This window comes from Panulirus ornatus, chromosome 65 (assembly GCF_036320965.1).
Source record: "Panulirus ornatus isolate Po-2019 chromosome 65, ASM3632096v1, whole genome shotgun sequence".
NCBI lineage: Eukaryota > Metazoa > Arthropoda > Malacostraca > Decapoda > Palinuridae > Panulirus > Panulirus ornatus.
This window is the reverse complement of record NC_092288.1, coordinates 25382409-25403526: the sequence shown is the minus strand read 5'-3', so window position 1 is coordinate 25403526 and position 21118 is coordinate 25382409. Positions and strand designations below refer to the sequence as shown.

The window sequence follows — 21118 nt, the reverse complement described above, 5'->3', positions numbered from 1 at the left end:
AGGGAGGAGGGTGTAGTGGTTGTGGTGTGGAAGGGTGAGGTGGTTATCCACAGGAGTAAGCAGATGAGGGCCCAAAGGTCCCAGATCTGCTAATGTATAATAAATCCAACTTTACAAATAATCACATGCAACATGTGCACTATGCAATCCAACAAGAAAGAATATATTTACACACTATGCCAACAAACAATATGGATCAAATAAAAAAATTCTGCATAATCCCATCAAATTTCATATTTCATCTATGATGAAAAAGGACCAATGGCAACAAACTTTATCATGCTTCTGCTTGTCATCAGCTAAAGTTAAGAACAAGGCACATTAGCAGCTACACAACATTTTGACCAATGACCACTACTGGATGGACTAGCACCAATAACAGTACACAGTAAACCTTATAAGTTCCACATATTTCAGTTTCACTTTTAAGACCTTCATGACCTTTCAAAAAGAAACATGTCTTAAACCAGCCTTCTGCAAGAAATTAATCAATTTCACAACCCTTATATGGTCCTTAAAAATTCAAGGCAAACAAAGAAACCTAAAACCAAAATATGACATGTTTTCGGGGAATATACAGTCCCAGAACATACAATATTATATACAGTATTGTATATATCTGAAAGCAGTGCTCTGCCCCACTCAAGTAACAAATTGTTGCATTTCATCTAGTATTCTCTTCCCTTATATAACTTTATGTCAAATTAATGTTTTCGTGTTGACTACAATACATAATGTGTTAATATTTATTTCATGGTTAAATTGGTTGTTCTAAAATGCAACCATGAGCCCATTAGTTCAAGTATTTATAATTTTGTAATACACAGCCTCACAAAACTGCAAGAATCTACTGTACAGCTAAAATCTATTACTAAGGCATCCTAACACCTATGACATCATGATCAACAACTGCTTTCAGCATATATACAGTACTGTACATACCTAAAAGCAGAGCTTGGCCCCACTCAGGTAATAAATTGTTATATTTTGTTTGGCATTCTCATACCTAATTCACCTTTAATTCATGTTGGATTAGTGTTTTCACATTGACTATACATCATATAATGTGTTAATCATTATTTCATGTGACTAGGGAGTTAAATTAGTTGTTCTAAAATGCAGCTGTTTTCTCCAGTTCAAGTATTCAGAATTTTGCAATACACAGCCTCACAAAACAGCAAAAAATGACAGCACAGATACCAGGTCATGCTATTACCTGTAATGGTATGACCAACAACCACTTTCAGCAGCATTACCAGTTACCTCTGGGAAAATAAGAAACTCTAATAGTAAAGTCAATAACCAAAGCCAGACCATATCAGGTGCTATTATAGTCCTCCATGACAAAAAAATCACTGACGGCTACACTTAATTCTTTTCATTCTGGCTTGGATAATTACTGATTATTTTCATAAATGTCATTTTCACCAGATTAAATGTCTACCGCTTGTCTCCCTTTTTAATTAAGGTATTTAATCCCCTGAACACAAGTACCACTGGCAGAAGTAATCTTGAGTAATATAAATCCTCATTCTTTATAACGAATCCCAACCAATTTCTATGACAGAGTATGCAAAAACTTTTTGAATATATTTCTGCTCATATCAGTAGCACTTTCTTGAAAAAAAAAAATCTTTATGTGAGACAAAAGTCTAGAGCTTAACAACAACAAATTTCCACCTTCTGGAATGTTATATGTATTGCCAAGTTCTATTTCTGTGGAATCTCTAAGGTTCCAAATATATTCTAGTTTGTACTGCTATACGCCCATTTCTCTCAATAACCATAAAGCTAAAATTCTGATCTCGCCATTTCACAATGTGCACAGTACCATTCTCCCAGGCGAGAAAGAATTAGCTTTTCCAGAATGCTTGGGTAAGAGAGAGACTTGCTCTAAGCATAACCATGGCAAGTTGCACAAGGCCAACTCTGCCTGGCACCCATCACAAATGTGATTGCAGATCTCTACCCCTCATATTTTTATAACTGACACTTCTTGTTCCACATATCAGTGACTTAACCAAAGTCTATTCCCCAACACTGAACCTACTACATATCCTCAGATACTTTATTAAAATGTCATCCCCTTCATTAGAAAAAAAAATGTATGTAAGAAGCATGCACACATGCATGCAACTAAAAGACTGACGAAAGAGAAAGACTCACACTTACATAAATGATATATACAATTTAGAAAAATACACACACTATGCACACAGACACTAACTATACTATCATCCCAACTATCCATCCATTAAGTCTAACCTCTCGCACCACCTTGAGCTTTATTCAACCTCTTCACATATACAAGCAACTAATGCAATCTTCCAATATAATGTTAGCAATCCTCTGCCTCTTTACACTTGACACTCTTCATGCATGCATACCATAAAATCATCCTCTAAGCACACCATTATTAGCCTTCTCCTGCTTCTTCATATGGATTCCCAACACTCATTTACACTACTAAAATAACCTCCCACATGACATTCAGGCTGCCCCTGCTTTTTTTCTATGACAACTTACTCAAAATATGCTCTTTTTTGTCATTTTCCAGAAACAAATGAAAGTGAAGTATAATGCTATGCAGTAACATACCAAAGGCTTATGACTTACAAAAGCAATTGGGTGTCCATCATCATGCTAAGAAAGAAGAGTATTGTAAGAATGCTGAAATATACAGTCATGCATCTGTATTTAAGGGTATAAGCAATATACAGTTGTACATTGAGCAATTGCTCAGCAACATGTCTCTAAACTGGACCCCTTACTGCTAGCAGCAGAAATAAATTCTGGATTTATGCATATCTAATAAAAAACTGTTGCATGGAAAGCAAAGTAACACAAGCATTACTCTCCTCAAACACCCCAATAAGTGTATGTCTCATCACTTAGCACAGAAGACTCAAGGGCAAGGTGCTGAACACTTTTAAAAGAATTCTGTATGCTGCTTTGGCTGCACCACAAGAGCAGTTGCCTTCTAGATTTAAAAGGAAATTACATCATGTGTAAGTTCTTGTAATGTTGTGAGAAACAACAACTGCTGATTTTAAAATCTTGCTACAAAATGTATGCCAATAATGACATGGTGAACATATATATATATATATATATATATATATATATATATATATATATATATATATATATATATTTATTTTTTTTTTTTATAAAATGTAGTAATAAAAAGACACTGCTACAATCCTATCAATACTGATGTAAAATTAATTACTTAGTGATTGCTAAAACATCCATGTCATCTCGGCAACGTGGGATATACAGAGGAACACAAACATGTTCCCATATATCTTGGGGATAAGCATTCTCAACACTCCACAGACCTTTTTCTAAGTCATAACACTCTATTACACCTGTGGCACGATCAAAAGTAGCATCGGAATGAAATCCACCAATAACATAGAGTCGAGAACTTATAACAACAATGCCCGCATGATACCTAGGAGTGGGAACTCGACTCACCACAGTCCAACAATCAGTAATGGGGTTGTAGCAGTCGATGGTGTCAACTAAAACTCTTGTGTTGGTGGCCTCATCTTCATACCATCCACCACAGATATACAAGCAGTTGGCATAAGTGACACAGTAATGGTCTGCCCGTGGTGTCAGAAGTGGTGCACGGGGTTCCCAAGTGCCTGTGCTTGGATTGTAAGCATGGCAAGAGTCTAGAACTTGATCCCCTTCTAACCCACCACTGACATATAGTAGACCATCTAAGGCAGCAGCTGCATGTTGTGCTCGTGCACCTGGCAGCCCAGCAATCGGTGTCCAGGTATCTGCTGCAGGATTATATGCTTCACACAAAGTCTCGTCTTCAGCAATACCATCCTCACTGGCTTCAGTAGCTCCACCTACAGCATATAAATGGCCATCCAGAACACTCAAAGAAAACCTGCATCTCTCACGCTGCATAGGGGCCATTGTACTCCACTTGTTCTGTTGAGGGTTATATCTAAAACCAAAAGGGTGGATATTTTCCTGTAACGACTGATTGAAGCAACCACCAATGACATACAGTTGGTTGTTTAATACTGCAGTACCATAATTACATTGCTCCACATGAGGGATGGTGGTCAAGTGACGCCAGCGGCCAACTGATGGTAAAAAGTAGGTAATCTCATTTGTGATACCAGCAATACTAAACCCACCTACTTTCACCACAGCTAGTTCCAGTCCTCTTGAATTAATGAGACCAGTGGGAGGTGCTGGCATTACGGGAAGGGCTGTAAGACGGAGGGCTGCTCTTAAGGGCTCCTCTAACACAGAGAGGCGAGCTGCTCGTTCCAGGACTGACGCAGGAACCTCTTGCAAGTTGAGGGCACACAAGAGGGCAGGTGCATGACAGGCACGTTCTGATGGGCAATGCTGAAGCCATCCAGCTACTGTTAACAGAACCTGAGCCTCACTACAGTCCACAGGGTAGTCGCATGATAACAAGTGCAGCAGCTGCACTACTGTCAACCTCTGGAAGTCTGCCATTTTACTGAACTGGTGCAGGTGAGAACTCATAAAGGCATACACCCTCTTCCTCAGTCTGTGAAGAGAATATGTTTCTGCTATGGTGGCAATGTCCACACAGTTGTCCAAGTCGAGCTGAGCCTGTAATAAAAGCAAGAAGGTTCATCAAGAAAACACTCCACAATTTACAAAATGTATAATTCTGAGTATCCTAATTCAAACAAATTTTGCAGATTTTCAATAAAGTTGTTTCTGCAAACCTCTCTCAACACTCTTTAAACATACTGTTGTGCTTGTACTGATTCCATTGCACAGAATAATTAAGATTGTAGATTGTTATCAGGTGTTAGAGAATTCTGCCTGAATGTGATTATGCTGCAACTGAAAAGTCACCTTTAACAAGATTCATTCCAAAGGTGTCCATCATTTCTCTGTTCCTGATTAAGATGGAGCCTCAAAGGTATAAGATTCCAATTTAAGGGATCCTGAGATTGTTTAAATAATTATGTCAATTTTAAGAAACCTTGAAAACAGTTTCTGTACTGTGAAAATCAGTGGTTCATTGGAACTTTTGGTGAACATTATACAAATTTCAAAAATGCATCTAGTAAGTGTAATGTAAAAATATACTTCAATGCACAAATGTGAGAAAAGCTTGCAATAAAAGATAAGAGCTCTCCTTTTATCTGTTGGGAATGAAAACATCCAAAGGGGCAGACAGAGATTATTTGAATATTTCTACATTCACGCCATATAACACTCAGAAGACACCATAAAAAAGACATACATCTGTATGACTACTGCCTATGTCATAAGTATCAAACAAGTTAAATATTCACACTCTCCTTATTCCATTTCCATGATTATCCATTATACATAAAGCAGGCGAAACACATCCACCACTGTGTCTCAGCAAATTCTAGCCACACAGCATAGACAATAGGCCCAAAACCAGTATCTGAGAATTTTCCAAGGTGGTTTAGTTGCTAAGCATGAATAACATTTTCCCTCTTCTTATACTATTTGAAATACCCTAAAGAGAGTAAAATTAAACTATAAAAATCAAATAACAAAATATTTCTACTTACTACAATTAAATTCAGTAACATACCTCTTCCAGTTAAATGTGATGCAGTATGAACTGTATGATTGAGTCTGTGATAATGCCATTCGACTTGCTTTTCAAACTAATTAACCCTTGCCCATATTAACAAGGCAGCATCAGGAACAGCCAAAGACATGACCTCATTCACCCACATCCACTCTCTAGCTGTCATGTGCAATGCATCAACACCAACATCCACTCTCTAGCTGTCATGTGCAATGCATCAACACCAACATCCACTCTCTAGCTGTCATGTGCAATGCATCAACACCACAGTCTCGCAAACACCTTTCCGTTGATTCCAGACTGATTCATTTGCCCAGGTTCAACCCAATGACTGCATATCACCCCCTGTACAACACATCACTCCAATTCACTCTATCCTGTGTATGCAAGTTTAAGCCCAAACACCCAAAGCATCTTTCACTACATCTTTCCATCTCCTCCTTGGCTTCCCCCTCTTCCTTATTCTCTCCACTTCCAACATGTATACCCTCTTAGATATCCTCTCCATATGACACCTCCATATCAGCACACCCATCACAGCTCTTTCGTACATACTCCTCTTAATACCATACCTCTCTCTTACCCTATCATTTCTTATTCAATCAACCCTTCTCACATCAAAAAATGTCCTTAAAAATTTCATCTTAAACCCATCAACCCTCTTCTGCATATTCTTATCTAAGACCCACACCTCACATCCATACAGCACAAGTGGGAATACTATACTAATAAACATACTCATCTTTGCCCTGACAAACAGTGATCCCTTTCTCTGCACAGTCCTCAATGCAATCAGGACCTTTGCCAATCTTCAATCATCCTATGCTTCACTTCAGCTTCCATGGTTTCATTTGCTACCATATCCATTACAATGTATCTAAAACACTCCACTTCCTCTAAGTTATCTCTATTCAAGCTCACACTCCAAATAGCCTGTTTTTCTTCTCTGCTAAACCTAATAAATCACCTTACTTTTATTCACATTTTTTCTCAAATTTCTCCTTTCACACACTCACCCAAACTCAGAAACCAACATCAACTTCAGCAGTTTTTCACTTGCATTTACCACCAGTGCCATGTCAACACCAACAGTAACTGACTCACCTCCCAACCCACCCCAACAGACTGCAGACCCTCTCATTCACTTCCAACACCACCTCATCCACATATAACACACACACCTGCCAACTGTTCCAACTTCATCTTGAACCACTCACTGTCCTCTCTGTCTACTCACATTTATACCTTACCATGTTGGTAAAAACTTACTGCTTCCAGTAGCTTTCCTCTTACACCATACATTCATAAACCCTCTACAAAGCATGTCTATCAACCCTAACATATCATATACTTGCTCTTGGTCCATAAATGCTACATACAATTCTTTCTGTTTCTCTAAGTATTCAATACACATTTTCTTCTAAGCAAACACCTCATCCATACATCATCTACTACCCCTGGATTTTTTACTGACAATTATGGGCTTCCCATTACAACTGAATGCAGAGATGTCATTTAAATTACAAATGAAATGTGCATAAATGCTCCTGCTTAACCACAAAATAGGAGTTGCTGTGTTTTTGGATATTATTTAAGTTATAAAGTTCTGCAAATGTGATTAACCAAAGGGCTTCCATTTATACTCTTCCTTACAACCAACATACTACTAGCTGAAAAAAATTTCTGCAACCATGAATATATTGAACTTATACTGAATATCTTAATAAACTGTTCTGGGCTAAAATAAAAGATTTAGTCTAGCCTATTTTCTATTATTTTGATGGAAGAAAGCCTCTACAACAGGGCAATCATCTGGTATGATACCTTCATACCCAATGATAAATTTTTCATCACTGGGGAAAATTCATATAATCAGTCCAACACATAAAAGAATGTATGACCTACCTATAAGAACTTACGATGTGAGTTCCCATTTGGCAAGGCTAACATGATGCACAAATCACTTGTTAGTGTGATGGGAAGAAGAGAGAGAGGGGAAAACTTAGAGTGAAGCTAATGTATACAGTGAAGGATTATGTTAATAACAAAGTATGGAAGCAAGTGCAAAGATGTGTAGAGACTGCACGACCAACACACTGGACAGTGGAAAATGAAATTTGGATAAATGAAAGTTGTTATAAGTAAGCACAAAACAAGACCTTCATCATCATAAATCTTTTTCTCACCTGGAGATAGTTGGAGCAGGCCTCAACAACAGTGAGTACTTGAACGTGGGCAGCTGCTGCCAGAACATCCTGAATGTTTGCCAAGTTAAGTGAAAGGCGGCTGGTGTAAGCATATTCAAGCAAACACTGCAACCCAGCAGCACTCACTCCATTTAGACATATTTCTGACTGGCAGCGTTCTCTCATCTCATCCGTGAACATTGCACGGAAATAGTCACTGCATGATGCTAGGACAACACGATGAGCCTGCATACAACATAACAATTAATCAGCATAAATATTTAACAATATTTAAATATTTAACAATAACGTGTAGGAAGAGAGGAAAGTGATTGGTTCTCAGTGAATGTAGGTTTGCGGCAGGGGTGTGTGATGTCTCCATGGTTGTTTAATTTGTTTATGGATGGGGTTGTTAGGGAGGTAAATGCAAGAGTTTTGGAAAGAGGGGCAAGTATGAAGTCTGTTAGGGATGAGAGAGCTTGGGAAGTGAGTCAGTTGTTGTTCGCTGATGATACAGCGCTGGTGGCTGATTCATGTGAGAAACTGCAGAAGCTGGTGACTGAGTTTGGTAAAGTGTGTGGAAGAAGAAAGTTAAGAGTAAATGTGAATAAGAGCAAGGTTATTAGGTACAGTAGGGTTGAGGGTCAAGTCAATTGGGAGGTGAGTTTGAATGGAGAAAAACTGGAGGAAGTGAAGTGTTTTAGATATCTGGGAGTGGATCTGGCAGCGGATGGAACCATGGATGTGGAAGTGGATCATAGGGTGGGGGAGGGGGCGAAAATTCTGGGGGCCTTGAAGAATGTGTAGAAGTCGAGAACATTATCTCCGAAAGCAAAAATGGGTATGTTTGAAGGAATAGTGGTTCCAACAATGTTGTATGGTTGCGAGGCATGGGCTATGGATAGAGTTGTGCGCAGGAGGATGGAGGTGCTGGAAATGAGATGTTTGAGGACAATGTGTGGTGTGAGGTGGTTTGATCGAGTGAGTAACGTAAGGGTAAGAGAGATGTGTGGAAATAAAAAGAGCGTGGTTGAGAGAGCAGAAGAGGGTGTTTTGAAGTGGTTTGGGCACATGGAGAGAATGAGCGAGGAAAGACTGACCAAGAGGATATATGTGTCGGAGGTGGAGGGAAAGAGGAGAAGAGGGAGACCAAATTGGAGGTGGAAAGATGGAGTGAAAAAGATTTTGTGTGATCGGGGCCTGAACATGCAGGAGGGTGAAAGGAGGGCAAGGAATAGAGTGAATTGGAGCGATGTGGTATACCGGGGTTGACGTGCTGTCAGTGGATTGAATCAAGGCATGTGAAGCGTCTGGGGTAAACCATGGAAAGCTGTGTAGGTATGTATATTTGCGTGTGTGGACGTATGTATATACATGTGTATGGGGGGGGGGGGTTGGGCCATTTCTTTCGTCTGTTTCCTTGCGCTACCTCGCAAACGCGGGAGACAGCGACAAAGTATAATATATAAATAAATAAAAATAAAAGTGAAAACATAATCAAGGGATACAAACACAAAATGAATACTTTTCTGCATAAATTACTGTGGGCACTTGAGTAACAGGATTTACAAATATTGTGTGACAGAATCTCAAAGCTTTCATAACACTAACATACTAGCTATGACAGCAACTGTCAGTAATTAACATACATATGCGAGACGGGAGCTATAGATAGAGTTGTGCGGAAGCGGGTGGATGTGCTGGAAATGAGATGTTTGAGGACAATATGTGGTGTGAGGTGGTTTGATCGAGTAAGTAATAATAGGGTAAGAGAGATGTGTGGTAATAGAAAGAGTGTGGTTGAGAGAGCAGAAGAGGGTGTTTTGAAATGGTTTGGTCACAAGGAGAGAATGAATGAGGAAAAATTGACAAAGAGGATATGTGTGTCAGAGGTGGAGGGAATGAGGAGAAGTAGGAGACCAAATTGGAGGTGGAAAGATGGAGTGAAAAAGACTTTGAGTGATCGGGGTCTAGCGCAACCTCACGCACATGCAGGGGAGGGGGTTGTTATTTCATGTGTGGTGGGGTGGCAGTGAGAATAAATAAAGGCAGACAGTATGAATTATGTACATGTGCATATATGTATATGTCTGCATGTGTGTATATATGTATACATTGAGATGTATAGGTATTTATATTTGCATGTGTGGACGTCTATGCATATACATGTGTATTTGGGTGGGTTGGGCCATTCTTTTGTCTGTATCCTTGTGCTAACTTGCTAATGCGGGACACAGCGACAAAGCAAAATAAATAAATATAAATATGTAGGAACTACTGTAGCAGTGAGCACAGCATCTCTCTCTCTCTCTCTCTCTCTCTCTCTCTCTCTCTCTCTCTCTCTCTCTCTCTCTCTCTCTCTCTCTAACAGAAAAATAAGGAGAGGGAGCAGATTTCTAAGCTCCAGTCTTGATCTTATGGAAAACATGTCTAAGCTACTACAATCCCTGAGGGTTGCACATGAAACTCTTTCATAAGCTAAAGCTTTAGAACATTGGATCATCACTAATTTATCTACTGGTTAAACCTGTATAATTTTTCTAGGGTTATACTGTAACACCTTTGAGCAAATGACAAAAAATTTAAGATTTCAAGTCACATTACACACACTTCCAATTTAAAAAACAATTAACTTTACTCTAACCTATATTACTGGTATTACTAAAGAGTATGACTTAACATTGATGGTATACAAAAACATCATCATCATCCATCTTCCTACTACACTTACCTGAAATGCCTCACCACCTGCAATGAGTGTCACATCAAGCAGTAAGCCTTTGGAGCGTAGGGTATTAAGGCCGAAGAGTAAGGTGCCAGTATGTGAAGGGTGCTCAAACTGTACAGTGTTGAGCGGTCGCGGAGCCACCGCCGCCCCCCCACTCCGCGTCATCCTCACATCCCCTGAAACATAATGTGGCCTTATTGAATAACAGTAATGAAAATACCTCAAAATAAGGATATCTGAAAAAGAGTTCTACCCCTATATCTCCTGAACGTTGTAAAGGCAATTAAAGGGGATATGAGCATGTTTAATTTGTTTATGGATGGGGTTGTTAGGGAGGTGAATGCAAGAGTTTTGGAAAGAGGGGCAAGTATGAAGTCTGTTGTGGATGAGAGAGCTTGGGAAGTGAGTCAGTTGTTGTTCGCTGATGATACAGCGCTGGTGGCTGATTCATGTGAGAAACTGCAGAAGCTGGTGACTGAGTTTGGTAAAGTGTGTGAAAGAAGAAAGTTAAATGTGAACAAGAGCAAGGTTATTAGGTACAGTAGGGTTGAGGGTCAAGTCAATTGGGAGGTAAGTTTGAAGAGAAAAAATGGAGGAAGTAAAGTGTTTTAGATATCTGGGAGTGGATCTGGCAGCGGATGGAACCATGGAAGCGGAAGTGAATCATAGGGTGGGGGAGGGGGCGAAAATCCTGGGAGCCTTGAAGAATGTGTGGAAGTCGAGAACATTATCTCGGAAAGCAAAAATGGGTATGTCTGAAAGAATAGTGGTTCCAACAATGTTGTATGGTTGCGAGGCGTGAGCTATGGATAGAATTGTGCGCAGGAGGGTGGATGTGCTGGAAATGAGATGTTTGAGGACAATGTGTGGTGTGAGGTGGTTTGATCGAGTAAGTAATGTAAGGGTAAGAGAGATGTGTGGAAATAAAAAGAGCGTGGTTGAGAGAGCAGAAGAGGGTGTTTTGAAATGGTTTGGGCACATGGAGAGAATGAGTGAGGAAAGATTGACCAAGAGGATATATGTGTCGGAGGTGGAGGGAACGAGGAGAAGTGGGAGACCAAATTGGAGGTGGAAAGATGGAGTGAAAAAGATTTTGAGTGGTCGGGGCCTGAACATGCAGGAGGGTGAAAGGCGGGCAAGGAATAGAGTGAATTGGATCGATGTGGCATACCGGGGTTGCCGTGCTGTCAGTGGATTGAATCAGGGCATGTGAAGCGTCTGGGGTGAACCATGGAAAGCTGTGTAGGTATGTATATTTGCGTGTGTGGACGTATGTATATACATGTGTATGGGGGTGGGTTGGGCCATTTCTTTCGTCTGCTTCCTTGCGTACCTCGCAGACGCGGGAGACAGAGGCAAAAAAAAAAATTATATATATATATATATATATATATATATATATATATATATATATATATATATATATATATCTTCACCCACATACAAGTGCGCGCATAGTTTAGGCTGAGGGGTGTACGCTGACACATTGGAGTAAAAACATGTTACTATTTTTAAACGAGGTTAATTAATATACTGGGCAACATGTGTGTAGAACTCTCTCCCCGTAACACCCCGCTGGTAATCAGAGCAAACACACTCATGTACCATGATACATATGATCCTAACCTCGAACATACGAGCAGAAACACTACTGATAAAAAATATGTATAGGGTGAGATAATGCGTGCACGTACATTTAAATCCAAAGTTACAAACTCAAAATGACACTCTACAGCACTACAAATCTACACACACACACACACAAATAATACGCATAACACAGTAACGCACATAGAGAAACGAGCACACACATTCACCACACACGTGCACAAACATATCACAACACAAAGACGTGCACAAACGTACATGAGATACTCCTCCACCCCCATAACCCACAAAACACAATGTTCCGGGTGGGCTAAGCAGTCCAAGGTGACAATAATTTCCAGCGTAATACTGGCGTTCAGTGGCGATGACGTCATCATGGTGTAACCTAGCCCGCCCCTCGACACTCACCAACCACAATCACCTCACCCACACCAATCACAATCGTACTACTGCACTACCCAGGCAAAACTTATTCTGGCTTAACCTGTTAGGAAATATCAAAGTTGTTGCATCACATACTGGTAAGCCTGAAGCCTAACTTTAACTAAGATTTTTTCCCCACTCATTTCATTTCATTATATATTTCACAAACTTCAATATCAAGAACAGTACGACTAATAATATCAATAATAATCAACCATGATCTTTACCCGAGAAGACCGAGGTGTTGGTACGAGCGAGGCTTGAACCCAACCGGTGGTTACCACAGCTCAGGTTGGACTGCTGAAGGTTAGGTTGAGACGGCCCAACTTGAGTACCGCCTTGGGTAACACCAGCCCCCACCACCTCCAGCCCTCCCTCCTTCATCGCCCTCCCTACCGCAACCTCGCTCACAAATTTCACAGAGAAACAATGCGATGAATGTGCTATTATTGTAGGTATACAGATGCATACAACGCTATTTATTGATGGATTTTAACGAAAATAGCACCGTATTCTTACAATGAGTACAGTCGTTTAATATAAACGTTGTAATTGTATTCTGTGGTAAAGTGTTGGCTACTCAAGGTTAGGTTTCAACAAAGTGGACAGGGCCTTGAAGAAGTAGGAAATTAAAAAAAACATGTTTATACATCTACCGAATCTAACCTTACCATACTAGGCCTACAAACCTTAACCTAGCCTTCAAAGCATCAACTTACCTTGATACGTCTAACAGGTAAAGTATAAGCTTGTATTTTTATATGACAGCATTATAGGGTTAAATACGTCATTTTTTTTTACTTTAATTTCCCTCTCCTAAAAAGCTTGCCAACTTTTATAAACTTTAACTTCAGTAACTATATATCACCTCAGCCCCTCTAATTCAACCACACTAAGTGTAAGGAAGGTAGTTATACGTTTCGTCAAAATGTTCTAGGTAACAGTTTCGTAACACTCTGCTAATACTTTGCCGATTGTATATTTTCATCCAACCTCAGGACCCCATTTAACGGGCTCCAGCGGCTTCCATGCACTACACTTAGCAGGAACAGGGAAATGGTGACTCCTTTGGGCAAAAAGAGTCCTGAAAAAACTATACTTCCTTCCATCCACAGATACTGATACAGTCTCATCAATGACTTCTTAGAGTAAGATAGTGAATTGCATGTGCATTCATGGATGCAGAGAGAGTGAATAACAGGGTGGCTTGAGGCAATGAGGAAGATGCTACAAATAAATGAGGTAAATGGGGGGGGCTTTTACCCAGAAGAGTGAGTGGCTCCCGGTGAAGATGGGTTTTCATAAGGGAAGTGTGAGGTTGTAAGGTAGGTAAATGCGAGTGGCACCGGTGAAGATGGGTTTTCATAAGGGAAGTGTGAGGTTGTAAGGTAGGTAAATGCAAGTGTCTTTAGGCATGGCACAGGTCTATATCACTCTGGAGAGGCAAATCAGTTGCTCTTTTCAAATGATATGGCTATGAAGGCAGACTCTTACAGAAATTCCAAAGGTCACACTTTTGGTAAAAGAGTTTGGAAGTGTGTGAAAGGAAAAAGTGGGTGAGGCAGCACATGGAACCATGGGGGCTGAATAGTAAGTATTTGGCTGAGAGGACAGAAACAAGGTCCTGTGCTCATTTTGAAAAGTGTTGAAGGAGAGGTCTGTATCTGTTGAGGGAAAGACTAATACGTCTGAAGACAAAGCAGTTCTGACAGTGATGGATGGATATGAGCCTTGATCGAGACTTATACAAAAAAGAAAGGAAGAGAGTGGTCAAGTTGGAAGTGAAATGCCTAAAGATGACATGTGACATGTGGTGTGGGGAGGAATGACTGTGTAAGGACATTGAAAGAGCAAGGTGTGTGTAGTAGGCACAATCCAACTGAGAGAGTACACAACAGGCTGCCAAAATGTTCCGGACATATCGAGAAGATGAATGAAGAAAGACTGACAACAAAATCATAAGTGGAGGGAGCAAGGGATAAAAAACCAAAAAGGAGATGAGGTGATGAGGTATTGGGGCATTAACATGCATGTGGGCAGGAGAAAAGCATACAATAGAGTATACTGATGTGGTATATGGAGGGCAACATGCAGTCAGAGGACTGAGCCAGGGCACTTGAAGCAGTAAAACAGCCTGTGGGGCTTGAATGTTGATGTTAGGCTCTGGTCTGAATACAATATACAGCACAGTACTGTGAAGAAAAAGGCTGGATTTCTTTACTAAAGTAACAATATCAATCCAAGAAACCCAACATAATTCATGGTACTTTAATATTCTTTAAAGTGATTGACGTTAGTAGAATATGGTTCAATTAACTGCATCCCAAAAGCAAATACATACTATTTCCTTCAAATAATAAGATAAGCATGATAAGCACTTGGTTAATAATTAAATGCATTCATATACATAAAACCAAATCAACCACTGACTGCCCTTAGCTGTGAAGTCCTGAAACACACCATGACTAGTAAAATTTGATCCCTGTTGAATGAAGTGATGCATAGAAATTAAAAAGTATTTTCATTAGTTCAATCCTTCACTTTTCCCTCACTTTTGAAGACCTGCCCTTCTTTGTCAAGATTTCAAGTTTCATGTGATGATTTTCAAGGTTGAACACAGTAACAAATTACATTTAAACAAGTCACAATCACCTAAAATTTAAGGTTCTTAAACCAGTGATAACACCAAATGACTTATCTTAATCACTAACATCATTTCACATCACTGGGTCAATCCCCAATCAAGAATCTGCATTCCAGTTCCCAGGAATATATTCATATACCAATATTTTTGGTAATTCCTTATTTAAAGGCTCACCAGTTATAATTTAGCAATACCAATGAAATCATGTCAATGGGTTTGTTAGTGTTAATATAATCTGTTCCACCTTCAGCAATCACTTTTATGGATGTACGATTATGTGACACTTCTTGGACTGGTCATCTCATAAAATTCATCTGTGACTTAACAAAAGATATAAAATACCAACCACAGAAACCTAGCCAGCTTTAAAAGTGAACAGGGCAATTAGAAAACAATTTTGTGGGGTAGTGTTTTAACTCAAACACTACTTTTATACATTGATGATTCATTGCGTCAAATATAATAAAACAGGAACAAGGCTGGGAGGATTTTTTAATCTCAATAATGTGCAGTGGGTATGCTATAAAGGTCAAAGAAAATGTAAAGTTACTTAACATTAAATGAAACTCTTCTAGAAATCAACAAAACCTATGAAAATCTCACTTAAATTTGAGTATCATAATCAAAATATATCAGTGGCATAATCATTTGCTCCCTTGATCAATATCATGATGAATTTTTGCTAATCACTTTTTTATTCCCAATTTCTGGGGCAATGAAGTACGTGCATTCATGGCACACAAATGCATACAGCACTAATCAACTGGATGTAAAAACAAGGCCAAAACAAATATTCTTCAAATAAAAAATTATATCAATTTCAGTTGCTTGGATATTCATATTCCCTGATCTCCATAGCTCTCCCCACAGTCGGATATTAATTTTCCCTGATCTCCATAGCTCTCCCCACAGTCGGATATTTATTTTCCCTGATCTCCACATCTCTACCTGCTGTCAAGTTACTTATTACCAAAGGATAAAAAAAAAATGTCCCAATTAAGCTTCCCTTTTATCAGCACAAAGTATTGTTCTGTTTAATTTCATAAATGTGTAGTTTGTTGCCCCTACCTTATCAACTGTGCAATTCCATAGTTTCTACTGGAGGATGAAGATGTATTTTGAAGCATAAATTAATGCTGACAAAGAATAATTGGAATAATTTTTCCAATCAACAATAATGAATAACTTGATCGGGGTGAAAGGCCATAAGACCATTGAAATTAAGGGGTTACGTAATGTAAGAGTGTACCAGAAACTCGTATATATCAACTCAACCTTAAAAACCTCATGTAACTTTGCCTAACAGCCCAAATTTACCTTCAAGTATGTTTGAAAATGTGAAAGTTTTTGCCACATGTTGACATGCAGTTGCTGGGAGTTCTAATCCCTTTGTGTTTACTTCTGCATAAAAGCATCCTTGGAAATGTAACCAGTTTTGGAGAATGTTCTTTACCGTGCTGCAGGATGAAGACAACATGATCAATGGTGCATTTGAACTATAACATAGAAAAATATGTTTCGTCTTGGATCCTAAGTGAAGCTGGGTTAAGATTACATTCACTATTGATTTCTATACGTGTTTCACCTAGTTCTACAAAATGTAACCCAATATTTTCTCTGATCCTCATTACCCCTCTCCACTATCAAAATTATTGAAAGATAAAAATAAATCTCGTTCATGCTCCACAATAAATCTCAAGGTAAACGTTTATAGAGTTAAACCTTTACATGGCTCCAACTATCAACTGATGATTCTCTAGACTCTAGAGGATGGTTCCACTTTTCCCACCTCATTACCATTAATAGCCTTACAGATATCACTTCCACTGCCTGGAATACATGTGAAAAACTCCTGCTCTCCTCAGTACCCCTACAACCATCATCATGTTTTACAGCCATCGTTCAGGTTACCCATGCATGTTGCCCAGATGATATAAGTGATGTGGAGGAACACATATGATAAATATTAGTTTTTCATTTCTAATTTCACCTAGCAACTGATAATTGCTTGGGTACTAATTACAGGTAGGTGCCTAATAATGTATTCTTGTAAATATAAATGGATTCCACCAGACTTCCTGGACATATCTGATATGATGTTAGGCATCTGACAAAAATAATATTAGAATATAAAACCGAAAGCTAGGTAAATCTGGGCTGTTTAGGGGATGTTTGATTAGGTTTCAATATCCTTTTAGTACCTTAACAGCTTACCTTCACATCAGAACTACCTCTGGAAAATGAATTTCTGGATAATGAATTTGTTCTGCAATGCTACTGCAGTGTACAGAAAAGGCATTACAATTGGAGGAATGATTTAGATCTTAAGTTATTTTACAATATTAGATTAGGCAATAACAGTAAGGGTTAAGAATATCAAGAAAAAGGGTTAAGAATATCAAGAAAAATTGGGTCCGTTAATGTAAAAGCACATGTAACACTAGTAAAAAAGCATCAGAACTTATTAAAAATCTCACCTAACATCTTCACGAATCAAGATTTATCATACGCTCAATAGTTTATTCAAAATATGTCAAACAAGCTCATGACTGAGCATGACACTAACTGCTGATAAATGTCAACAATCAACAGACCAAGCAGCCAGTCATGGCATTCCATGTGGTCCCAAGCAGCACACCAATTAAACATTTGTATATCTCAGTTACACATCTTGGTCACTAGGGTTGACTAGGAGAGATCTTAATTCTTTTTTTTTCATTTTTACAAATGTTTTACCTACTTTTACTTTATTTATCCTCGCATTATCCCTGATGTGCACAACTCTCTCCAAAGTAACCTTATTTCATGCAAAATGAAATACAGCTATGCTGTGAAACTGTCACTCTATTCTATAAATGGTATACCAGCACTGCAGAACATCATCATATATCCAAAGTAGCAATCATTAATTATTCTCTAAATGGTATAACAGCACGGTGGAACATAACACGATATCCAGCACTGCAGAACGTCACTCAATATCCAAGGAACATTTCAATGTGAGGATATTTTCATTAGTTACCTGCTTCTGCTGGATTCCAGAAATATTAGTTTTGCTACTTCTGGGTCAATTAATGCACATTCACAAATGGGTTCAACTGCACGAATGTGCTGTTAATGAAATCCATGTTTGTCTACAGAAACACAAACAACCGCTTGCAACTAAGGAAACTAAACATAGCGTATTCTACATATAGGTGCCAAGGTACTGCTGAATTACAAATACAATCATTACACCTTCTATATATAAATATACATATATATATATATATATATATATATATATATATATATATATATATATATATATATTATACTCAGTCGCTGTCTCCCACGTTAGCAAGGTAGCACAAGGAAACAGACGAAAGAATGGCCCAACCCACCCACATACACATGTATATACATAAACGCCTATACATTTCAACGTATACATATATATACATACACAGACATATACATATATACACATGTATACATTCATATTTCCTGCCTTCATCCATGTATATATATATATATATATATATATATATATATATATATACTTTTTTCCATAGCTTCACACTCCTCCCTACTACTATATTAAGAAATTATCCTGATCATGCTTGCTCAGTCTTACTCTATCATACACACGAACCACAAGTTTTTCCTCGAGGAAATAAACGACTGGTGTCAGTAAGGAGGCCAGACTTACGTGGAACATTAGCAAGTAATAACCATCCCCCCCCCCTCTTTCCTGCTGGGTTTTATATATATTATTACCTTACTTAAATGCCCTTTGTCACACTGAGAGACCCTTAACCACACATTGGTCCTTCAATCTGAATTCGAATTTCTGTTTTTGTATATGACACACTTTGTTGAGAGAATGAGATGTGACAACACGTACACACAACACTGAACTCCTCCTTCACCAGGAAACTCTTATTCATAGTCACCTAACTGAAATTATTCCTGGACTTAAAATAGTGTTAAAGTGTCATCGTACCTATGGATTAGTGCCTTCTGCTTCGTGGTGCGAGTTAGAAGAAAAAGATGGATAGGTTGACCTCCCGTCCTGCCTTCACACAATGTAAACAAACAACCAACTCTATGAGCTGTGTATGTTTTTCCCAGGATGATGAACACTATCATTATTTTTGTACCACCCGAACAGTATGGAGTTTACAGAATAAATCTAACAGAAAAAATACATATACATATTTAGGGAGTATTAAAACGACCTAATCTGATGCATCAGAGTAAGGAATAAATGGGTAATTAGTGGTTGTTGGACAAGGTTGTGTGCGTGTTGGGGAGAAAAGGCCAGCTTGGGGTGGGGGTGGGGACCTACTACCTGATCCAACCTCGTTATTCCTTCATTAGGAAATAAATATTATCTTCCTCTCACAATTATATAGTTTATAATTTTATCAACCTGATGTATAGCCCTTTGAATGATACACAATGAGGTAGTGTATGATTACAAAATGACATGACCCGTTGCCGTACAAGAAATACGTTTATAATCTTTGTCATGTATGTATGTATGTTAAGTAGTTAGTGTCATTCATTAATAGGAAAAGTTTATTGTTTATGATAAAGTCAAATACATTTCTAATATTTGTTTGCCATTCCCTCACGTTAGACACCAAGGAGCGAGAATGAATAGACATTTCTTTACTGAATAACGTAATGCATACTAAACATTTTATGTGATTATATGCAGATGTGATGGTAATAATGTGGAAGGAAACCTTGTTAAAAATTCTACCTTCATGAGGTACGAGGCCTTTGTTGCACGTAACCTTGTGATGTGTATTTGGTCAAGGCTGTGTTATGCCTGGCTGAAGCTCTATGTATTCACCTATACTAATCATTCATTGTTAAATAGATTGGGTTTCTCCATGCAAATCGTCCGCTGCTGATGGAATAAACTCTATATTTCCTATTTTCCACAACAAAGCCAACCAACAAAATGAGATTACGTTACTTTACCAAGCCGTTTCTTAAATGCACTCAAGTCATAGAAATTATTTCTTTGTCGATATTTATATATTTTGATATATAAATGAACCATTCATAGGATATGTATTCAAGTGTCCTCACTGGAGCATGTTTACACCCAGGACGCCTGTGGACGCTGGTTGTGTCACCCTATGAACCCTTGACCCTCTTTGTCCCCCTCCATACCTTATTCGGAAATGGTTTCGGAGCTTCAGAGCAAAACTTCAGATCATTTATCTTGAACCCTTTGGCCTAGATAGAATCTTCATTTATTGATAAGTTCAGTTACTAAATCTTAATGGCAATATTCTACATATTTAGGGCGAGAATAAACATTACTGCTTTGAACAACTTTGATTCGGGGTTTCGTGGCCATTTCGTAGATCATGGTTTTACAGAAAACGAATTCAAGAATGGAAGGATAAACTATACTAGAAAGACAATCGTGAGAGAATGTGTCGCATCTATTTAGTTTAACTGAACCTCTGTCGGGTTCTCGTGATATTCTAATGTCTAAGATTATATATATGATATAAAAATACCTTTTTATTTAAATCAAGCAATATAGATAGTCGGGTATGTAAGTTTAGGTGTGAATATTTAAGACGTGGGTCAGTAAAGAAATAGTTTTTAAGTAGACCTGTATCATTCTGTGGTTATCATTTTACTGGGATCTAGAGTGGAATGTCCTTATTCATCAAGCAAGATGCGCGGTGGACGCTGCGCATTAGACCTGACATCTTGACTACTCTCTCTCTCTCTCTCTCTCTCTCTCTCTCTCTCTCTCTCTCTCTCTCTCTCTCTCTCTCTCTCTCTCTCTCTCTCTCTCTCTCTCTCTCTCTCTCTCTCTCTCTGTGAAACGGGAAATGCCAAGATATAGACAACTGAATTATCAAGGGAAGGGAAATGGAAAAAGGAAATGAGCGAAGAAGTAAAGAAATGAAAGAACGAGAAAATGT

The 21118-nt window shown here is 38.6% G+C and overlaps 1 protein-coding gene across 2 annotated transcripts; it reads right to left on the bottom strand.

Annotated features, from left to right (window-relative positions):
* Positions 1-3153: 3153 nt before the first annotated feature.
* LOC139746388 (kelch-like protein 26) lies at positions 3154-19291 on the bottom strand. 2 transcript variants are annotated; one of them, XM_071657591.1, is made up of 4 exons: positions 12760-12931; positions 10505-10677; positions 7774-8019; positions 3154-4617 (listed from the first exon to the last, which is right to left on the bottom strand). In XM_071657591.1, exons 1-4 carry the CDS (start codon positions 12914-12916, stop codon positions 3229-3231), a joined length of 1965 nt encoding a protein of 654 aa, XP_071513692.1. In that variant the 5' UTR covers positions 12917-12931; the 3' UTR covers positions 3154-3228. The 2 variants fall into 2 exon arrangements, with proteins under 2 accessions (XP_071513692.1, XP_071513693.1); XM_071657592.1 differs by lacking the exon at positions 12760-12931 and adding an exon at positions 19162-19291 and having other exon boundaries at positions 3155-4617.
* Positions 19292-21118: the final 1827 nt, after the last annotated feature.

Excerpts from the sequence above, each read along its gene's own strand:
- LOC139746388 (XM_071657591.1), bottom strand. The coding sequence starts at position 12,916 with ATGAAGGAGGGAGGGCTGGAGGTGGTGGGGGCTGGTGTTACCCAAGGC. Across the intron at positions 10,678-12,759 it reads CAACACCTCGGTCTTCTCGG|GGGATGTGAGGATGACGCGG; the intron begins GTAAAGATCATG and ends ATTATGTTTCAG. Across the intron at positions 8,020-10,504 it reads CAGGTGGTGAGGCATTTCAG|GCTCATCGTGTTGTCCTAGC; the intron begins GTAAGTGTAGTA and ends TGTTGTATGCAG.